The 21,574-nt window shown below is 40.4% G+C and overlaps 2 protein-coding genes across 6 annotated transcripts in view; both read left to right on the top strand.

The window, feature by feature from the left end:
* The window catches only part of LOC117554181 (1-phosphatidylinositol 4,5-bisphosphate phosphodiesterase beta-1), a 136,662-nt gene extending 123,157 nt beyond the window's left edge, over window positions 1-13,505 (top strand). For 2 of the 3 annotated variants that reach the window (XM_034228471.1, XM_034228472.1), the window contains exons 32-33: window positions 96-182; window positions 11,341-13,505. In XM_034228471.1, the coding sequence (XP_034084362.1) occupies window positions 96-182; window positions 11,341-11,568 (315 nt within the window). In that variant the 3' untranslated portion in view covers window positions 11,569-13,505. Of the gene's footprint in view, window positions 1-95; window positions 183-1,030; window positions 1,056-11,340 lie in introns of all 3 variants that reach the window. The other variant, XM_034228474.1, reaches the window with a different exon arrangement.
* A 2,385-nt stretch (window positions 13,506-15,890) lies between these two features.
* Window positions 15,891-21,574, top strand: part of LOC117554205 (1-phosphatidylinositol 4,5-bisphosphate phosphodiesterase beta-4-like) — an 87,164-nt gene continuing 81,480 nt past the window's right edge. Inside the window, exons 1-2 of one of the 3 annotated variants that reach the window (XM_034228508.1) lie at window positions 15,891-16,194; window positions 20,401-20,446. The gene's annotated coding sequence lies outside the window, so the exon portion shown is untranslated. The remainder of the gene's footprint in view (window positions 16,195-20,400; window positions 20,447-21,574) is intronic. The other 2 variants (XM_034228506.1, XM_034228507.1) reach the window with 2 other exon arrangements.

Here is a 21,574-nt window from a genome sequence, read left to right as displayed (position 1 = left end):
GATTCACCACTACCTACAAAAGTAAACATGTGTGTCTACAGTTATATGTTTTAATGATGACATGCAAAGCCCTGATGGTATGTGTGTGTGTGTAGCTGGAAGACGCGCAGAGTAAGAGACACGAGAGACTACTGGAGAAGCAAAAGGATAACCGCCAGCAAATCTTGGATGAAAGGCCGAAGGTAAGGCGCTTATTTAGGAAAACTTCAATGTGAAATATCTCTTGTCGTGTGAAGTGTTTGTTGATCACTGTACACTCTGATGTTTTTCATGAACTCCATCACATTCTCACCATAGCGCTCTTTTTAAGTTCCTGGGCTGTTGCATGGCAGGTTCACTGTCAGGGTGCTCGGCTCAGCATGTCTTTCATGCATTGCATGTGCAAAAACAATTCTAAATAAGACTGTTCCCCTTAGTATGAACTGCTGTGGCGACACATGGTGACCAGCAACAAACGTCTTGCTTTTTTAAAGAATTTAAATGCATATCATAAGACCTTTATTTGGTTTGTTGGTCCGGCTACTTAGAATGAATTTATGGATTTTACACTTAGGTCAGTATTTAACTTCATTAGAGTGTTGACCTTTATATAGATTTGTTTCATAAGCAGTTACAGGAAACATCATTTTGGTTTAATGTGACTGAATTGTCCTGTAGTTGTTCATGTAAACACCACTAGGCGGCGATGTGGCCCAGGTTTACTGAGATATGGCTCTAGCACTTTTTGGATGACCTTCAAATGCAAAACAAATAGTTGTGTTATTCAATATTAATGCTGTTATCAGACTGTGTTTGAATACCAATACATGCCCTACTCTTTGTGGTTGCATACAGTATGCTAGTTATTTGGCTGTATATAATTAAATAGTGGCCTTGTAGAACAGTCAGGATGTAATTACACTAATGCAACTCTGCTATACTGCATATACATAAGTGGGTTTACTGTGAAGTGGATGCATTCAGGAGCATGAGGGCTTTTCCTATTTTAGCAGCACAGTTCCCAACATTGTCATTGTGACTGTCATTGTAGGACGCTTGTGCAGCTGGAGAGCATGGTAAGAATATCTTTGCATCCCAGTGTTCATCATTAATATAGCACTAGTGTGGCAGTATTAATACGCAAGCTTTACACACCTGAGCCACTGACTGCTGTCTATGGAAGCCCATGTCCGCCAATGTGATGGAAATAATGACAAAATATCTCAAAATAATGATAAACTTTCTTTAATTAATTATTAATCACATGTATTTTACCAGCAGAAATGGGCTTCTGCGCATTGCATCTCTGTAATGGCTGAGACCTGGCAAGCATTACTTCAATGCAGAATACAGTATGAATAATTGCAAATATGTAATGTACTCTTCTGCAAGAATGACAAATACAGCGTGGCTGTATTGCTGTCAATGGAGGTGTTATCTGCATAGCATGGCAGCAGAATAATATAACAGGGAGAGCAGATTGACCGGTGTGTAGTGAGATCTCACCCAGTCGGAGTTCCCCTATTTGATCCCGATGTGTCCTTGAGGAAGATCCTAGAAACCAACCGGAGGGAAAGAACATCACCATTTTGGGTTACCAATAAGGTACATCAAATCAACTTGATAGCATGTTCTATTAAAAGCATAAATGTCTGTTACTACTACGATATGATACGGTGCAGAACAATGGGATACTTTATTAAAAGTATGAAATGTTTCTCGCATCCCAACAGCTCCATTTGCAAAATCAACAAGGAAAAGTATTTAAGAAGAGAAAAAAGGCAATAGACATTTATCATAATAATATTTACAAAACCCTTTAATATAAATTGCTCTCTGCTTGCCAATGAGACTCCGGTGTTATCCTCCTGTCATGTTTTTCATCTTGTTGTCAAATGAAGAGTATAGTGCACATTTACCATAAATGAGGTCATGTTTTTTAGAAAGACTTGCATAAATCAGAAATGTTCTGTTGGAAACAAACCCATAAACGCCCACTCTTAAAGTGCAGCATGGAAAAAAATGGATGTTAGCAACCGTAGCTTCCCACAAAAATGGAACTGATTATCCATCACCTCTCCCGCTGTCGCAATCACTCCCCTTAATCGACATCCGGGCATTGGCAGATTGAATTCCCTCCCGAGGAAAGGCTATTACATAGTAATCAACCGTCTCCTGCAGCGACACTCATTAATATGCAAAATATGCAAAGGGCTGTCAGAGGACACATCTCTGGAGGAAGTTAGCAGAAAGAGCCCAGGGTTATGTTTGTAACACAGTGCTGCAACACTAACCAAAGTTAAGGATACATTGTGTGGGAGGATGTGCTTTTTTAACTAATATGACAAAACAACATTATCATTTGATAATCAGACGCTCTTGTGACATCTTATTGTATCCAATAAAGGTCTAATAGCCTTTGGAAATGTCCTTGAGCAAAACATTGAACCCGGGTCATTGGCCTTGCGTGGCAGCTCTGATACCATCTTTTTCTGTGTAATGAATATAAACCATTGTAAAAGCTCTCGTCTTTCGTAATTCATTCTCTATGCTGAATGGAGTCCATTCAGCATTCACCCAAAATTATATTTGAGGCAAAGTGTTGTTGAATAATCTCACATGAATACCCCATATTAGTCATTTTGTCCATGGATGGGTGTAAACAACAGCAGACGGATACAAAACATTGAAATCGTGATGGACTGGAAAACAGGATGTAGAAAGTTCCTCTGGTTGCTGATGGGTATTCAAAATCAGGACAGGGCTAATATAGAAATACTTATGTTGTGTGTCATGGCGCGCGTGTGTGTTCAGAGGGAGGAAGATACAACATACTTTCTCTCTCACACAGTTCTGACCCACTTTCTCCATTGGGCTCAGCAGCCACTAATGGACAGCTATAACGATCCTTGGTGGAGACCCTGAGAGCCCAGCGGCTCGCTGTAACGCTAGTGTGTGTGTGTGTGTGTGTGTGTGTGGACAAATGAATGTGATATACCAAACTTTAAACTAGCTGTTGTACAATATCTCCGTTACTAAAGTTGGATACTAACTGCTGTTTAGAAAATTAGAGACAATCATAAGGAGAAAACATTTGAGAAAGATGTGTTGGTCTTCTCGAGAATAAAGGTGAACTTTCTTTGTGCCACACATGACAAGAAAATATAAATCAGAGGCAGAACATTTTTTTGTTCTGTATTTCTAGAATTACGTTATATTGTTGAATTATTTTGAAATGTCAAGAATAAATTACAAATGATGAGAACAACATTTTACATTTAACATTTAGTATTCATGGCAAGTAAAAAGAAAATATAAATCATGTTTTTATTGATGAAAAAGAGTTAGAAATAATATGAATTAAGAATAAAGTCAAGTTTAAACCTTGAGCATTACCAGAACATTTGACCTTATTCTCTACATGTTTTATTTATTCTCGAATAAATGTAGATTAAAATCAAAAAGTTCTGCTCCTACTCTGATTCGCCTGACCCTTATCATCTTCCATAGTTTTGACAATCCTTGTTATATTATCTCCATACAATTGTAGCTGTTACTTAAAAGACCCGAGCATTCTTACAAATGTTCCACTTTAGTTCGTAAGATTTCAAATTTTTAGAAAATTTGAGGATCACATATTGAATAAGAAAGTAGATAGAGAAAAAGAGACGTGGCGAGGTCCGTCGTCACTCGCCATGATCACGGAGGTGTCACTGTCCTGCTAATAATCCAATCAGAACGCTCAGCTGGAGTCAGCCGGCCCAGCAGGATGACTGCTGCTGTTCCAGCACCCTAGAGCCCCCATATCCTCCATTTCACTTCTTAGCAACTTCTCTCGTTACTCGGGGCCACCTTTTCAAGTTAGCATATGTCCACCTTAAGTTGCTCACTACAATGTTTATTGTTATTATCTTTTTTTATCAATTTTCAAATCAAATGTAAACTACTCAGGGTAATTGAGCCAAGTGGAAATCTCTGCAGTTGATTGAAACCTTTTCTGAAAGAACACTATAATGAGTTCTGCTCAGTTATACACTGCTGTCATCGATACAGCTTTAAACATGCATTTGTTATGTTTACATTACTAATGATCTAAAACTAGTGATTCAACAACTTTGCCTACACAGCCAAACAAGTCAGAAATGCACTCTTGTCTGACAGCCTCTTGATTGGTCACCTTTTTCTCTTCTTAGCCTCAATTGGAATCCTTTGTCTACTTCTGTACCATAATGACATCACTTCTATTGGCTAGCACTCCAAAACATTGGACGTAATAGGCTAAGGGTCGAGTTATCTCTAAGCGGTTGACCAATCAAAACAGAGCCGGCCAGCTAACCAATCAGAGCAGACTGGGCTCTGGTCTCAGACAGAGGGTGAAAAGAGGTGCTGCAGCACAGGCAGTATGAGAAAAATAAAGAGCTGTTTGAACATTAAAGCATGGAAACATGTTAATGTAGAGGCACAGAATACAAATATGAACCTGAAAAGGAGCATAATATGGCCCCTTTAAGGCTCTTTCTTCCACCATCTAAAATGTGCTCCGATTCCCCTCTCTTTGCACCAAAAAAGGACAGATAGTACAGATGTCTAGCAACAAGCATTCCCTCTCAGCCTCCACACTGAAGGCTCACCAGGCCATGTTGTAATTCCTCTGTACTTGCCATCCCCTCACAAACACCTTATCTGGCTGTGAAAGAGAGTATGACATGGTGATAACGCCATATGTTTCCCCACAGTGTGAATGGTGTGTGAATGCACTGTATTACGTGGGAGGCATGCTCATTCTTTCTTGTTTAGAGGAAAGGGAGAACAAAAAAAAAGAGTCTCGGACGGTGTCTCCCCACCGTGCAAGCCTTGAACCAACACGCAGACGCACACATCCGTTTCGACACGCAGGAATCCTGTGCGGTCGTCATGGAAACTCCGGTCCCCCGCTCTCTCTCCCTCTCCCCCCCCCTTCCTCGCCGCTCATATCCTCTGCTATCCTTCATGACTCTCTGCAATCTGTTAATTTGGAACTGAGTGCTCATGACGCAATATCCCAGGGATGGTTAACGGAGGTGGGGGGAGGGATGAAGCGGGGGGGGGTGCAGGCAAACAGGTTGGAGGAGACAGGGAAGGCTGGATTTGAGGAGGAAGGGAGAAAAATATGTGGCCACACTCTCTCTGCCTCTCTATGGGTGATGTACTGTAGGGGTGGCCACTATGTTCCCTCATCACAAGCTTTGATCTGTATCATCCCTGCCTACGGGGTTTACATCAATAATGCATTTGTGACCACACACACACACACACAAGATCCCCACAGGGAACACTGAGTGCAAACTAGAGGTAGAAGTAAAATCCATTGTGAATGAGTGCGCGTATGTGCTCCATGCTTGGTTACTCTTCTGCTCCATTATGCTAGCTGCTATTTTAGATCAGTGCACGAGGGTTCATTATGTATGCCCACTTGTGCTAATGAAGCTCTCCAGGGTTGTGCTCTGTCTAAGGAAAATTCACTCCTGAACTCATGCTCATGGAAAGTGTGGTTCCTGCAGGAGCGAGGTGAGAACCGCAGGAAGACTGTTGGTCCTGTGAGAGAGAGGATGGAGGAATTGGAAGATGTTTTGAGGTGGAAAGTGAAGTATGATGGCTGGCGATTTTGTGTGAGGAAATGACAAAAAAGCCTATTGTGTTTGTAAGATAAGCCTATTGGCATTAGTAAATAAGACTGTTAAAGTAGTCTTACAGCCTGCTCTCTAAATGAGATGTTAGATTGTGTGCCACTAATTCATTATAGAAGAGAAAAACTGCACTGCTTACAGCTTAAGGGATGTGATTTTCACGGAAATGAAAGAGAAAAGAAACGTTGACATCCTCATTATGAGTACGCATGGGGGTTTAAAGCTGCACTAATCAATATTAATCAATTGACAATGGATCAAATCAATCGGAAAGGGTTGCTCGTTTTCATGAACCCAGCGATAATTATAATCCAACCACAGTTCTCCTCAGTTCTACGTAGTGTCTTTCATTGTCCCGGAAATGTAGTTATTTTAAGTAAAAAGGCTTCTTTCCAGACACCAAATGGCAGACAAGGCTGGTGATCATATTCTAGCTTTAAGATGATAGGCATTTTAAGTTAGTAGAAATCAACATTTTTTTTGCTGATTCATCCTCCTCATGAGTATTCATATCAAAAACCTGAAAATGATGGCCGGAGATACACGTTATTATCGCTAGCTGTTTCAGAGTAATGGTCAGGGCTGTTTGTCTCGTGTAGGAGCGGCGCTGTCCGTAGTACTGAAACAGAGCCGAGGATATCACTATCAAACTGATTTCGACACACAATCATTACCTTCTCATAACTTGTGATTTTGAAACAGAAGTCTAACGTTGTTGTTGTTAAGCCGTTCTCCAAAGCTCTCGATCGGCACGAAGACCTTGAGGGCAAAACAATGAACACTACTAGGAACTCCATAGATCTGGATGGATCAATAATGCTGTTTGTCAAAGCAACAATGAATGCTAGTTAGCTACTGTAGGTAACGTTGGTTGCAAACACATCACATCTTGCAAGCGTGAAACCGTGTGTTGCATTTTTTCACATTTAATTCTGTTATTTAAGGATTCAATGTCTTTTGGAACAGTGGAAATACTAACCAAGACTGGTTTGATGGTTTGAATTGTATTTCGGTGGAAGGAAGTGTGTTAACGATGATCAGTGAGGTTCAAGGACTGTTTCACTGTTGAAGAAGCTTGTCAGTTCTTCATTGGCGTTCCCCTAGAGACTTGTCGTGACCTAAGAAACAATGGATATATACTCAACTCTAATAATTACATAAATGTCATTTCATTTTACAAGGATTTACTGTACACATGCAGCATCTTTTAGTAAGCATCCACATCTGATTCAAAGATATCAACTCATTTCACAGCTGGCCTTTCCTTCTGAACCAATCCTTTTAGGGGAAACACTCATTACTGTACACACCAAAGGGAGCTATGCAGGAATGTTTTTACAATTTCTGGAGCTGAAGGTGGAATCTAAGAAGTACTCCTGCAAAGCAAACAACATTATTTATTTGAGTCGTGAAAGGGCACTGACACGCAGATAGTGGATAAAACGCAGCCTCCAGTGCTCCTGTCTCTTTCTTTCATTACCTGTGTCCTTTTTTCTCTGTCATAGTTATGACCAGTGCAGACGAACTGAAAGGAATGGTGTTTTTTTCTTTCCTGCTCTCCCTCACTCTTACACATACACACACACACACACACACACACACACACACACACACACACACACACACACACACACACACACACACACACACACACACACACACACAACGTACTCCTTCTTCTTCAAAAGCCTTTGGTGCTGACAGGGTGTTGACCCTGTCTCATGGTTGGACATGGGATCTTGGGTACATCCTAATTGGGCTGTGTTTGGATATGCAGCGTATCTCAAGGTCAGGAATAGGAGCAGCATATAGCTAAACCTCTCTTTCAAAGGCAAGATAGGGAAGCAGAAATATTGACCTCAGACCTCCTTATTGTGGCTGTACGAAAAGGCAGAGTTTACATAGCTGCATACTGAATGCGGTAAAGACTGTGCGGTTTGTTGCCGGTCCAAGGCTTTTTTTATGGCGCTGCAGCCGGAGTTATGTCACGGCTCAAAGCAAAGAATTAATTTGGCTCTTTGGAGGCCTCCTCTGCTTCCCTTGATAGCTTCTCAAAACGAGGACAGCTGGTGAAGAAGGTCACAGAGTGCTGTATTTTAAGAAAGGCAGAAGTGTGTGTGGGTGTGGGTTGGCATGTATATGTGCATGTGTGTATGTGTGTGCAGATGACAGGTCTTCAGATATAAGGGACATATTGAAAAGATGGCTGGATAACTGCTGCTGGTTGGTGTCCAAACTGAAACTGGACCACACACACACACACACACACACACACACACACACACACACACACACACACACACACACACACACACACACACACACACACACACTTTGTTTGCCTTAGGTGTCTTCCAGTTTCAAAATGACAATTTCTTTTCAACCAGTTGAGTTTTAAAGCCTCACAGTTGACCTCTTTACAACTTGTACAGACGTTTTTGATCTCCCACACAAGCAATCAAACATCAGAAGTAATGGTATGTGTCCACAGGATCATTCATTTCCACCCTCCCAGTCTTTGCATACTGTATGTAGGCAACTTCTGGTAGCACCACGCTGCGTTTAAAGAGACGCGGTGTCACTTTGGCCACTCCTCAATAAGTCTAGGCTACTTGATGCCAAGTAGGGATGTCCAGTGTAACCCGCCACGTCTCCAATCTCCCCAAAAACAATCACCAAAAACTGATTTTCATTATATAATCTCAAAAGTTTTGAAATCCTCCAGCAGGAAGTGCCTCATTGCACGCCAATCAAGTGTCTAATAATGGAAAGCGGCTCAACCCCTCACATCTAAAAATTCCCCTGTGGACACCTTTCATAATTAATCATCTTCTTGCTGCCAAACTCATAAGAGTTCAGATGGTATTTACCGATCAAAAAGCCATAGATTGGGGGAAGCTCTTGAAAGATTGTGGCTCTATCTATCTGTTCTATAATCCTCCATGTTTGTATCACTCCTTGGGATTTTTCAAGCTGTCCCTTCATCATCCAGCCCCCCGACTCTAACAGACGGCCGTTGGTGTTCGCCTCTGACCTGTTGATCACACGCACAACACGCACAGACATGCCCGCAGATTGACACACGCACACGTCTGTCAGAGAACTGCATCTCTGCTCCCACCTCCTTCACATGTTCCCGGGTGTCGTCAGATGGGAGAAAGATGACAGCTTTAATCAGAGGGTGTTAGGGCCTCAGCAGGCAGGGTAAAGGCAAGCTGCACATGTACGCTGCACACACACACACGTACGCTGCACACACACATGTACGCTGCACACGGTGTACATCTAACTCCTCAGGCTACTGTCAGCTATAGAAACCATCCAACTATTCAATTATTCAGCTTTTTCAGGACATTGAGGGCTTTTTTGTTTATCCCTTTTAAACTTTTCTTTTAAATATTAAGCCTCAACACTATTTGTCCTACTCTGCCAGCTTTACATTTCACTTTCAAGGTTTCAATCCAATGTTATATGTGTCAAATTGGATTGAGATACGCTTTCTGCAAGGGGAAAATGTATTAAAAGAAGAACACTTGGAAACACTCTGTAAAGCTGAGGTATTAAAGGACTGTATACCGGTTATTTTTCAAGCATATTACTAGAGGCTAAGTATGATACGATAACAACTCCTTCCCAATATCTTTGTCGTGTTTTTTTTTCATTACATTTATTATTTATTTAACGAGATGTGCCCAACTGCTCATTTCAACATCATCAAAAACATAGCTTTGTCTTTTGTTCGGTGTTAATTTGTGGTAGAGGTCATAGTCATACAATAAAAACACTCAGAATTTAATATTAATCCCATCCTAGCAATGCATCAAAGTGTTGTGAAGGCAAGACCTTTGTACCAATCAGGTTCTCTCATCTTGCTCTGCAGTACTCGTAAATGAAAAGGATGTACCATCTCAAAATCTGGAGTGGGGAGGGCAGAACATTAGAAAGTATAGAGAGCAGGATGGCGCTCGTTGACCTTCATTCTTCCTCTTCTCGGCTCATCGAATTTGATATTCTTTTGTGAATAGGTCTTGAGCCCTTCAGGGCTTCTCTATGCAAGCTTTGAATTTCATGGCCGCTGTATTGATTGGAGGATAGATTTAGATGAGTTCATCAAAAATAATTCAGCTTTCTCTATCTGAAGTTGTTGCAGAAGTGCGTATCAATAGATGCAGCCTTGGCTTTTTCCTCTGTAAGTCAGCGATGCATTTTCTATTAAGATTGTTACGTGTTTACTTTTGTTTGAAGTTTGGTGTGAGTCTGAAATCTATTCGTTGAACAAAGACCCCTCAGACATAAAATGGATCCAAAATAAATCCTATCAGAACTCGCAGGTATTTTCGATCTCTCATAACGCTGACTGTATTGAGCTCCGAGACTCTGACACCATTCATCTTACCGGCTTTTCTTTTAATTACTGCTCTCCCATGGGAGCCAGCCGGGTAGTTAAACTGAGAAATCAGCATTACAGCAATTATTGGCTCACAATGAAATGAATACAATCTTGTCATCTGTAATCATTTGGGGCCTCTATGCCTGGGAGAAAAATAGCTTCTCTTTTCTAGTTATACGTGATGGGAGGGGGGTCGTGGTACCTGTCGGTTTTATCTACAGTTTATTTGTAGTCTCAGATGTTAGTTATCCAAAAATAAATATTCCTAATCATTGTAAAACAGTCATAGGAAAATATGACAGGCTTTACTCTGCCCTAGCAAAACTAGAATGGTACCAGAAAAACGCCAATGGTGCATTCACATGCTCCTGGGATAGTCCAATGTCCCGAGTAGTTTCTCCGACATTTTCAAGGAATTTCCAAGTTCGGAATACATTTTTCAGACTTTTCTGAAAGCACAAAAGTAGCACGAATGCAATATTTTAAAATCATGATTCACCTATCCACCTGGTTATATGGAATCACTCCAAAATGTATTGGTTCTTCCTTGGTCCATACTAGATCCTTCCACCAGTTCTCATTAAAGTCCGTCCAGTACATTTTCCATTATCCCACTGACAGAGAAACAATGAATCTCCATTTTAAGCAGGTAAAGAATCAGATATTTCCCTCAGGTGGGGGTAGAAACCAAAAATAACTTAAATGAAAGTAAACACTGTGTGAAACATAACTGATAGCAGGATGAAGCAATGCTTAAAGCTATTTCCAAGGATACATTAGGATAATGCACAAATTGTTAAAAAGTGTCAAGAAAAGCGGGGTATTACAATACTTCTAATAGATAGAAAATATGATGTGTTATTTAAAATGTACTTTGTTCACGATGTTCCTGGACTCAACAGGTCCATTTCATGTGGTTGTTACTGAGTGTTTTCGATGACGGATTGTTCACGTTATTCTCTTCTGAGAACTGCTTGTTGATTCAAATAAATAAATTAAGCAGTACAAATCTATAAACATGATGTACTCTGAAGAAGTGACCATGCTTCGTGAACAATCAGAGCTGGGGAACTTTGGCAGTACTGTAGCTTTTTAAACGGGTGAAAGAATAACTTGTACATTTTTCAAAACCTCCGCAGGGATTTGATGTTCTAAAACGTTAATTGTGTGAAAATATTGGCAGAATGTGTTCTGTTTTCTGTCTTTGTGAACATCTTCAAATACATATATCCATAACAACACATTCCAAATGACAGCTCTGATCTTCTAGTTGTATCTTATATCTTGTTTGTTCTTCCTCCACAGCTGCAGAGCGATCTGGACCAGGAGTACCAGGACAAGTTCCGCAGGCTACCTGTGGAGATCCAAGAGTTTGTTCAGGACAGCAGCAAGGCCAAGCTTAGCGACGGCGACAGTGTCCATGGAAACCTTGTTGCGTCCTCAACGACAGAGAAGCTGAACCACAAGGCGTCGCAGTCAGAGGACGACACGGAGGAATGCTCGTCGGAACGAGTTTACGACACGCCCCTTTAGAGATTCAACCTCGGCGCTTTGCTTCACACTGGGACACTGATTGGTGGATGTGTTTGTGACCACAGATCTAGGATGAGACTTGTCCTAATTTTAACCAATGGGAGGATTAGATCAAATCTGAGCCTGAATTGGTGAGTAGAGGTCTTCTCTGCTGTAATGCAGTCTTGTCCGGAAAGAAGATGGTTTGTGTAAATAGTCCCTTTTTGTGTATTTATATGTCCCCTTTATGTTGTCGTCTCTTTCGGTACGGCCACAGGATGTGTAACAAAGCACTAACTATTTGCAGGAAATAACTTACTTGAACTATTGCACAGAGAGAGTAGTTTCTTTTTATTATTTTGTATTATCATGATATTGACAGTAGTGGTAGTTAGTGAGGTGTTGTGCCATGGTTCTGAATTGACTTACAGTACAGTGGAAATGTCATTTAAATAGAGTCACCTTGTACTGTACATAAAACCACTGCATAGTCAGCCTTTGAAGCTTCCATCTTTATACGATTTAGATTCACTCTTACTTATTTGCACTGAAGGCTCCCTACGTAACTTTGTAACTCCTTTTACTTTAACCCAGAGGCACTGGTGGCTTGCTGGTTCTCCATTTTGTTCTCACAGAACTTAGCCTATGTGTTGCTGCTATTTCGTTTTAAAACCCATCACTTGTTAAAATGTTCACTTATATAGCTTGTCTGATATTTGGCATGGCGATATAATGCAGTGTCATTCTTGTTTTTCTTTGGCTAGTTTTTTAACAAGTTTGTGAAGAGAAAGGAAGTGAAGAGAAAGTGTGTTGTACAGTATCTGCATGTCATTGAACAACTGTAAATGTTACAGTAGCTTCGTAGCAGAGATGTTTAATAAATGTAAATCTATTTTCTCGGAAAACATTTAAACTAAAACCTGCAAAATGGTGCACTGTGGCTTGATGCGTCACTGTGGCATGAGCTGGACTAAAATAAGTAACAACACACCCTTTTGTTAGATGGCTGAAGTCAACAGGTTGTGCATTGTATTCTTTAGCTTTGTCCTAAAACAGTCAAACCAGGATATTAAACCCGGAGAACAGGTAGCTGCTGTAGTTTTATAGAAGTGGCCCTCCTGGTTCCTGGTACTGGTTCTCTGTGTACCTACAGAGGAATGTGTGTGCAGTTCTCCCGCACAAAGAGCAGATGCCCGTGACCACAGGAAGTACGCTGCCCACAGGCATTATGCTTAATGTTAACCCACAATTGGTAGCTCTAGTTAGAAGTGGGGAAATAGTCCAGTTACATGTGAACAAACTTCAAAACGCTCAGTTAATATCTGTGAAACACCAGTGTTTACTAATCCAACGAGTTACTGGACTATTTCCTCTTTATGTAACAAACTGTGCCCATTCAGTAACCATGAGGAAGTGTTTTGTACTGACTTCCTTACTGTCAAGTACCATTTAACTCACGGGTCATTTAATATCAGATCATATTTCAGCTGGAAAAAAAAAAAGTTGAATGTGAAGGATAACTTGACATGTAAGTACAAACTACTTTCTAAAAAGACGATATTGATGTGAGAGTCCTGTGCCTTTGAATAGGTTTGCCTTGTTTGATGTTGAATGTGTGAAATGCTACATTGTTTAAATTGCCATTGTATTATATGATATGATATTATATGGAGCTGTCTAATATTGAATAGACCGTGTGCACTTATGTGTACAGTACCACTACTGAGTAATGCTTGTGATGAGCAGTATTTGACATGTGTCTCATAAGAAACGCGAGACGTACTTCCTTCTAGTCTTGAACCACTTTATTTAACAGCCCCCCCCCCATCAGTGTATGCACTCTGGAAATGTAAATGTATGTATGACATTAAGGATCAATCATGAAGTTGATAAAAAAATATATAGTGTAAAGGGAATTTGCCTGTCATTAAAATAAATGTGGCTATTATTGTACTCTACTGGAGTTGTGTCTTTTGATTTGTCCTTGACCCCTAAATATTTTTCCCTAATGTGATATATGTTGTCACTGTCATTCATACATCATTGTATTGTCTTTATTTTCTTAGCTTTTCCATTACCTTGTTGTATTCAATTATCAAACAGTACCTCAGAAGGGCAATTATCTCATCCATTCAGTCCTTAAAGGGGCCCTATTAAGCTCACTTTCAGGATCATATTTGTATTGTGTGCCTCTACTTTGACATTGTCAGTAGATTTCCCCACCCCCTCCAGCCTATCAGGTGCAATGTGTTGGAGAACTAGCCAATAGAAGCACACGTGTTACACAGTGATGTCACTATGCTACAGTGACATCACAGGGGGGGTGGGGGGGACATGAATGTGTTATGCATCCTGTCCGTAAAAAGTCAAAGTCATTTAGAAAAAATCCACAAGAGCTTGAGCTATATTGGCCATTTTCAGGTTCACATGTTTTCATGTTTTAATGTTCAAAATGTCTTTATTTTTCTCATACTGCCTGTGCTCTTTCCACCCTCTGTCTGAAACCAGAGCCCAGTCTGCTCTGATTGGTTAGCTGGCCAGCTCTGTTGTGCGTGCGCACACACACACACACACACACACATACACACACACACACACACACACACACACACACACACACACACACACACACACGTCTGCTGCCATTAGTTTGCTTCGATCAATGGTTTTTAATGTGAATAGTCAACATGTTCTTGTTGTGTTCTTTTATCACATTGTATTTTCTTTGTAAAAGCATCATCTGTCCTCATAGCTTGCCTCTATGTGCCTTAGATTGTGTAAAATACGTATATGCATCTGCTGCTGGTGTGTGTTTGTATTTTCCAGACAACATAAACACTTTCTCAGTCTCTGCTCCCCAGCTGAATCCCAACAGGCAACAGGAGATAAGACAAGCCATGTCGCCCATAACAACCACTGTGACCACTCAGAGACCTCCGTGCATAACCGCAACTAGGAAGTGAGCTAATTAACCCGGAGTTCAAGGCGGAAGGAGAGCGACTTTTTAATAAGATTCTCCTGGTTATATAAACAAACTCCAAGGAATATTATCACCCCGCGTCTGTCCATCTGCTGCAGGGAAGAGGAGGAGGAGGAGCTGTGCTTTAATGAGGTACACCAGGACAGCAGAAGAGGAGAGGACCACAGGGTGCTGCCTGAAAGGTACATTAAGCAAACACATACACACACAGACAGACATGTACATGCACAAAGACATATTATCAGATTTGATGTAGTACTTCCTGAAAGGATCTTCACTGACTACTTTCATTAATTTCATTCCTTCTCCACTTTGCCCTAAATATTCGAATGTAAACCTAATCCTGTCCTAATCCTAAACCCGAGACATAACCCAGAAGTAATGCTAACATTAAACCTTACCTAATCTATTCTGGGTCAAATGTTGATTGTTATTACAGCATTATCATTAAACCATGTCAGAAAACCCTATATTGTAGATGGATGAGGAAAAGCAGTGTTCTTTCTTTCTATGACTATTGTCCCAATTGTTACTAGACAATTTAGTCTTAATGAGGACAAAAGAGGAAAGAGCTTGCACATTATTTGAGGGATTTTCTTTCGAATGTTTCAGCAGGTTAAGTCTACTTGTGTATTCTGTGGCGCAGGGATTGGGAAACAATGCATTAATCAAGCAGGAGTATAATTAACATCTATTAGTCATTGGGGTTTCCATTTAGCCTAAGAAAACGGTTGTATAATTTCTTTTATGGCTCCAGAGGTAGTTTATTTGTCAGAAAAATTAACCGAGGTCATCAGGGTTATTTTGGGTTGGCATAACAACTGCTTATTAACTAATTAGGAGTGTTGAGTTTCAAATATGCCACTTTATTCACATCCAATCTGCAGTTTTTAATATTTACTCTGTCCATCCTGACAGCAAAGCAAAAGTTATATTTAAATAAGAATGGGGCAAATAGGTCACAGAATATTTGTTTAAAAAAAACAACTTCAACCTTAGAGCCTAACTCGAGGCTGAATAGCTATATGTCATTGAAAGCCCTTCTGGAACATCACTACAATAAGTCTGATATTACACATAGACTGTATGATATTACACGACGTGATGCCATGGATAGAAATAGAATAATGTGCAATGAACTCAGTACTGTGCCTCAGAGTCAGACACAGAGTAGCGGCTAGCCTCTGTGTGAGAAACAGAGGAGCATTATGACTCTACAAAGGGAGGAGGGGGAAGCAGTGTTTGTCTTTTTATCAGCGCATGGCGGCTACAGTTGTCAGCTGTTAGAATAGCAAAAGCAGGGAGGAGCTGGCAGGGACTTGTTCTGCTGGATGACTCACTCTGTCAACCAGAGCTCACTCGTTTGCGCACATTCGCACACACATTAACGCGCTGACACGTTTGGCGGGGGGCGTGCTGCAGCAGTTGAAAAGGGGTTCCTAATCAAACCGCACCAGGGCCGTTCATTCTCCACTGGAGGGCGAGTGGTACAAGAACACCGGGACACTCCGGCGGCACGGACAGAGCTGACAGGCGAAGGGAGACGGGATAGAGCAGCAGCTGGAAGACACAGACAGGCAGCCACACACACAGAACATCCCGACCCGGACTGCAAATCATCTTTTCTTTCCACCGTCGGATTAAACCCGTCCCCAACACCGAATCACGTAAGAAACAAACAGTCAGTTGTCTCTCATAACGAAATATATAGAGTAACCGTACTGTTATACACTGGCCATACTGTTTAGGTGCTTGACGGATGCAGGACCTTTTTTTCATTTGAACTCCATCACGCTAGCTTTCATAGGCTCGCTGCAAGTCCTGCTCTCATCATTCAGACATCCTCTCCATGCTCGCTGTCTCTGTCACACACACAGCTGGAGACAGTAGCTTTTTTCGTTAGCTAGCTAGCCAGACGCATTAAATGGACCTTTTAGCAATTTGATATCGAATTTACTGTTGCTTTGCCCGGCACTGTGGTTTCTCTTGCAGATAAATACGATACAGCAGAGAGCCGGCGCGGCTTGGTAACTTTGTGACGGCAGGGTTATTGATGTTTCCGACGGCTGGGAGGCTAGCCAGTGCAGCTAGCTCTAGCGGGACACATCAGAAACAACCGGCCGATAACAGGCACACTGCACAGGGGCCATAAAAGTCAACGGTCTAACTGACACAGCCTGGCTTTTATGTCTTTATAAGTGTTTGTACACTTTGGCGTGCTGCACTGTAGTATTAGCATATTATTACCTGTCAAATAATCTCGATAAAATGTTAATTAAATCTGTTTAAGTGGTACATTCAAAGACTGCTATTCCCAGTCGTGTAGGCAGCCAAGTGAATCTGTGAGCTGCAGCTGCCATACTGTACATCCCAGACAGCAAGGTGTCAATGCTTCACTGTCAGAACCAGAAAGTCCTAGTTCTTACAGAAACCTCTATTTTGTGTCTATTTGAGCCTTTCTTCAATCATCAATCTTCAGCCAAGAAGTTATAACAATATTTTTTTTGTTGGTGTTAAGTCTACCAAAAAAAACAGTTTTCAGTGAATGCAGTCTATTTGCCTAAAGTAAATGAGTGAAAAATATGTTAGATTTTGCTGATTACACCAATGTTATTTCTTTGAAACTTCACATCCATTTTCTTTTCATTGGTGAAGAATTCTTTGGAACGTAGATGACAGGTTTCTATTTTCAAAACCTGTTTTATCACACACACCCAGAAGGTATTATTTGTTCAGGAATAAACTATGAGTAACTCGGTTAGCTTATTTGCAGAGCAAATAGCCCATGGTGTATGATTATGTTACAGGTTTTGTTTGTCTTGGCAGCTTTCAAAAGGAATTGATCAACTTGTGTTGCCTTAACACGCTTGTTCCACCTGTTCCCAAATACATTGAGAGACGTATTTGCAAAGGAACCCTATTTCCTTCCTGTAAAAGCAGCACAGGTGTTTTCCAGTTTATCTTAATGTTGTTTGGCCACCATATCTAATCTCAACAGGCTTTTTGTCAGGGACCGGCAGTGTGTTATTGTTTATACATGTAAAAATACAGAATCTTGTCCCACACCCCTGCCTCCAAAGTGTGTCCTCTGCTGCCCGTGAAAGATCACAACTATTATGCAAAGGAAAAACCAATTCTGCTCTGACTTATTGACATTGCTGTTTAAATGCTTCACTGGTGATTACCGAGGCAAACAGTGCCCTCCCACATACAGTAACAATCCCTTACCTCACCTGTGGTTTAAACCCGGACCCTGAAGCATTTTGATGAATAGCGCTGGCTTAAGAAGCTTAAAGGCTAACTGAGGTGTACACAGGTGTTTTTATTGTTTTCTTTTTTCAGGGCAGATGACATTGTAAATGCTGTATCTTCGGTGCTCTCAGTGTTCAGTGCCTTTGATGGAATAATAACGGGCTGCAGAACAGTCAGTGCTATCCTTCTGTATGTTTATTTGGTAATAAGAGGGCTACAATTATAAGGGCCTTAATTATAATCCCTGCTACTCGTCAAAAATGGCATACTATAATCATGATTATCAAGCTATTAGTTTAGATGATTTTAAGGGAAATAAATAACTGCTAGATTTTGCAAGCTACAGTATGACTGGCACGCTTTTGAGAGTTGTCATGGCTTTTTTTATATATATATATATATATATATATATATATACCTGTGTGAGGAAGCTAAATATTACCCTCAATCTTGCCGGTCCCAATATGTCAGTTGCATACTCTGTGGGCTTGTTTGCCATTTTGCTCTTAGCCTAATGAAATAACCTGTTCTTGTCAGGCCTCAAGTGAATAGCATGTACGTGTACTCTGTGTAATGCGGGCAGTGAGGATGAGATTGAATTTACTGTTCAGAATTGGATAAATTGAAAGAAAATTGCTGTATCTTGTCCAACGTCTCTGTGTATTTGGCAAGACATATCTTTTTTTTTTCTTTGAGTCACGTTTGGATTAAATGACACTGTTATGGAGAAGGAGGAAGGTACAACAACATCCTGTTTGGCACACACATGCAAGCCTAGCATTTATTACAGATTTAGGGTTTAAAAATGTGACTATAGATATAGCATTGACGAATCTTATCTTTTCGATCTTTGTGTCTCTTAGAGTTTAAGGTTTTTATTTGTGTTTATTACACAGTTGAGCATTAGCCAGCTTCGGATTAAACTATAAAAAGTTGTAGGTTTATTCTAGAGAGGGTATGTCTGCAATCCATCCCCTTACCTGCAATTTTACTGTACACCTCAACTGCTTGATTTTGTTCTGAGGGCTAGTTTGCTCTCTTGCTCGTTTCCTTATTTAAAAAACATTTAGCACTTTTTAATTCTTATAATTAGGAGGATTTGTTCTTGATTAGCTCGAGTGTCTCCAGTTTGGTAGCATGGTAGGCCTCCACCATGAATAGACATTTTTTTTTTTCAGAATTGCAAAATGAACTGGTGCAATATTCAAAGGAAGCACAATCATTGTTTGGCTAACTATGTGATAAATTACCATATTGATGCAGTATTGTAGAGCTGTAGAAATATCCAAGCCTACAAAAAGTATTCTACAGACTTCACTGAAGATATTTGTTTGTTTGGATCCTCTTAAAAAAAAATAGACCATGATCATATATAAATATATATATTTTATTGGTATTGAGAATAATAATAGGAACATTAACAATTCCTCCAATATCGTAAGTAGGGCTGAACGATTAATCAATTTTAAATCAAAATCGCGATTTTAAATTATGCAATTATTAAATCGCAAAACCTGCTTTTTTTCCCCGTGTGTGTCAGTCATCCACACCAATCAGAAGTGCTGTGCTCCACATGTGCCAGTCATTGTTAACCAATCAGACGTGGCCCATGATAGTAGGTGATAGACAGATTGATCCAATCACCTGCCAAGTATTTTTGAAATACTTTTCCAAATGTCTTCCAATGGAGCTTTCTTAGATGGTTTGGTGAATCAAACCATCTGAGTCAGGTTAGTGATGCTCCAACACATGTTTTACATCTATTACAGGGTGAATCTTAAACTGAAGCTTGACTTTAAAGCAACCCAACGGAAGTTTCATGTAAGTTTAGTTCTTTCACTCGTAGCTCGGGCTGCGGGGGTGCTAGAGACGGGAGCACGTTGATACGACCTTCCTAGCCGGAGATATGGCCGCATTCTACAATAAACTTCCGTTGGGTCGCTTAAAAACAAATATCGCAAATCGAATCGCAATATCCGTCAAAAAGAATCGCAATTAGATTAGTTCCCCAAATTGTGCAGCCATAATCGGAAAAAAATATATCATGCAGTTCTAGTAAGCATACTTTTATTTTTCTCGGGGGATTGGGTTTCGTGGCGTTTGCTCCGTTATGGAATTTAAAAAAAAAAAAAAAAAATTAAAATACTTTTTTAAAAAAATGGTTTTAATGGCATAATAAATCTATCCCTTTGTTTAGAGGAGGTTATCAGGGATCACAGAGCAGATTATTCTTTACATGTACAAAGCTCGACAGTCACTTGTGGATGTCTGAAGGCCTCACAGAGAGATATATTAATGTAGACGTCCAGACAGACACGGATTGACAGGCCTAGTGTTGCGAAGTATGTCAAAAACATGTTGAACCACAGCCCTGCCCATGTCTGTCCTATTGTTAAAGTCTGAAATCTAGGGCTGTTGTTAAGCTGTTAGTCGATATTGTGATTTACTTGATGTTTTCCTTGGCAGGGGAGCAGCGGGATGTGGTATGTGCTCGCCTCTCTGTGTGGTTCCTACTGTACAGCAGAGGTTCAGACCTCCAGCCAAATAAGTCCAGATTCAAGCCTCTGTGATTCATGAAATGTTCTCCCCTTCTTACTGTATGTCCTTTTTTGTCTCTGTAGGCCAAGACATGAGCTTCTCCCACTGAGCGTTATTGATGCTGAACTGGTGAGTTGTTGGGGTTAACTGCCTGTCACTCCAGCAAATAACAACACTTTTACATTTGTTATGGGTTACTTTTATTCAATCCCAGTTACTGTCTCATAGCACCGCTGGCTACCATCTGGTAGCGATTTGATAAAAAAATATGTTCCCAGAATTAAGTATAGAACAGGATACCTCTTCGATATGAGTTTTTTATTCCGCTGCATCCGGTTCATGATTGCATATTAATTACTTTAAGGTAATATATTGTATGCTGTACAAAACATATGGCTTCCGTCTGCCTGTAGCTCTACCTGATACATTATGTAATGATATCTCAGGGTGTAATCTGATGTGTTTCTGGATACACAAAATAACAAGGGGAAACCAAAAAACAACACATATCTAGGATTTCCCTTCCATCTTATATTTTTAGCTCTCCAGCTCTTATTTTGCCTCTCGTCGCTGAGGTCTCATCAGTGAATATAGGTTGCCTTTTCCTTCAAAGTGTTCAACACTGCAAACAAGTTGCATCGAGAGCTGGAAACGACTGACACTTTATTGGATTCGTACTGAATGATGAAAGCAAGAGGAGCAATTGTTCACCGTATCTTTCACACAAGACTGATGTGCAGCGTTCTCCGATCCACAGCCAGACATCACTCATTGATAAGCAGGCCTGCATAAGCATGGCGGCTGCTGCTGCCTAATGCCAAGCTACAAACTGTAATGGGACTGAGAGGTGATTGCTCTCGATAAAATGATGTGTATTAATAATGTAATGTGTAGCACATGTGTAGCTGTCTGTTGGCTGGGTCCAATTCATTTTCAAATGCTTTAAGCTTCACTTTTATAGGAAGAGAGAAGTTTACTCTCTCATTATCCCAAATTCTATTTGCTTCATTGCAAGTATGCCGTAAGTACTTTAATATATGACATACAACGATGAATAGAACATTCTTTAAAAATACTGTTGTAGGGAAGATATTGTTCTAAAAAACAGAAGATGGCTTGAATCCAACAAGTGACCAACTTTCCATTTTTAAACAGTAACATGACACTATTTCTATATCAGGGAGAACATCGATGGCAAAAATAAAGCACTTAAGAAGCTTTATAAGGGCCCTATTATGTAGTATCTAGTATTGTGCC

The sequence above is a fragment of the Gymnodraco acuticeps genome, unplaced genomic scaffold (assembly GCF_902827175.1).
Source record: "Gymnodraco acuticeps unplaced genomic scaffold, fGymAcu1.1, whole genome shotgun sequence".
Taxonomy (NCBI): domain Eukaryota; kingdom Metazoa; phylum Chordata; class Actinopteri; order Perciformes; family Bathydraconidae; genus Gymnodraco; species Gymnodraco acuticeps.
This window is presented reverse-complemented; position numbering and strand designations above follow the sequence as displayed.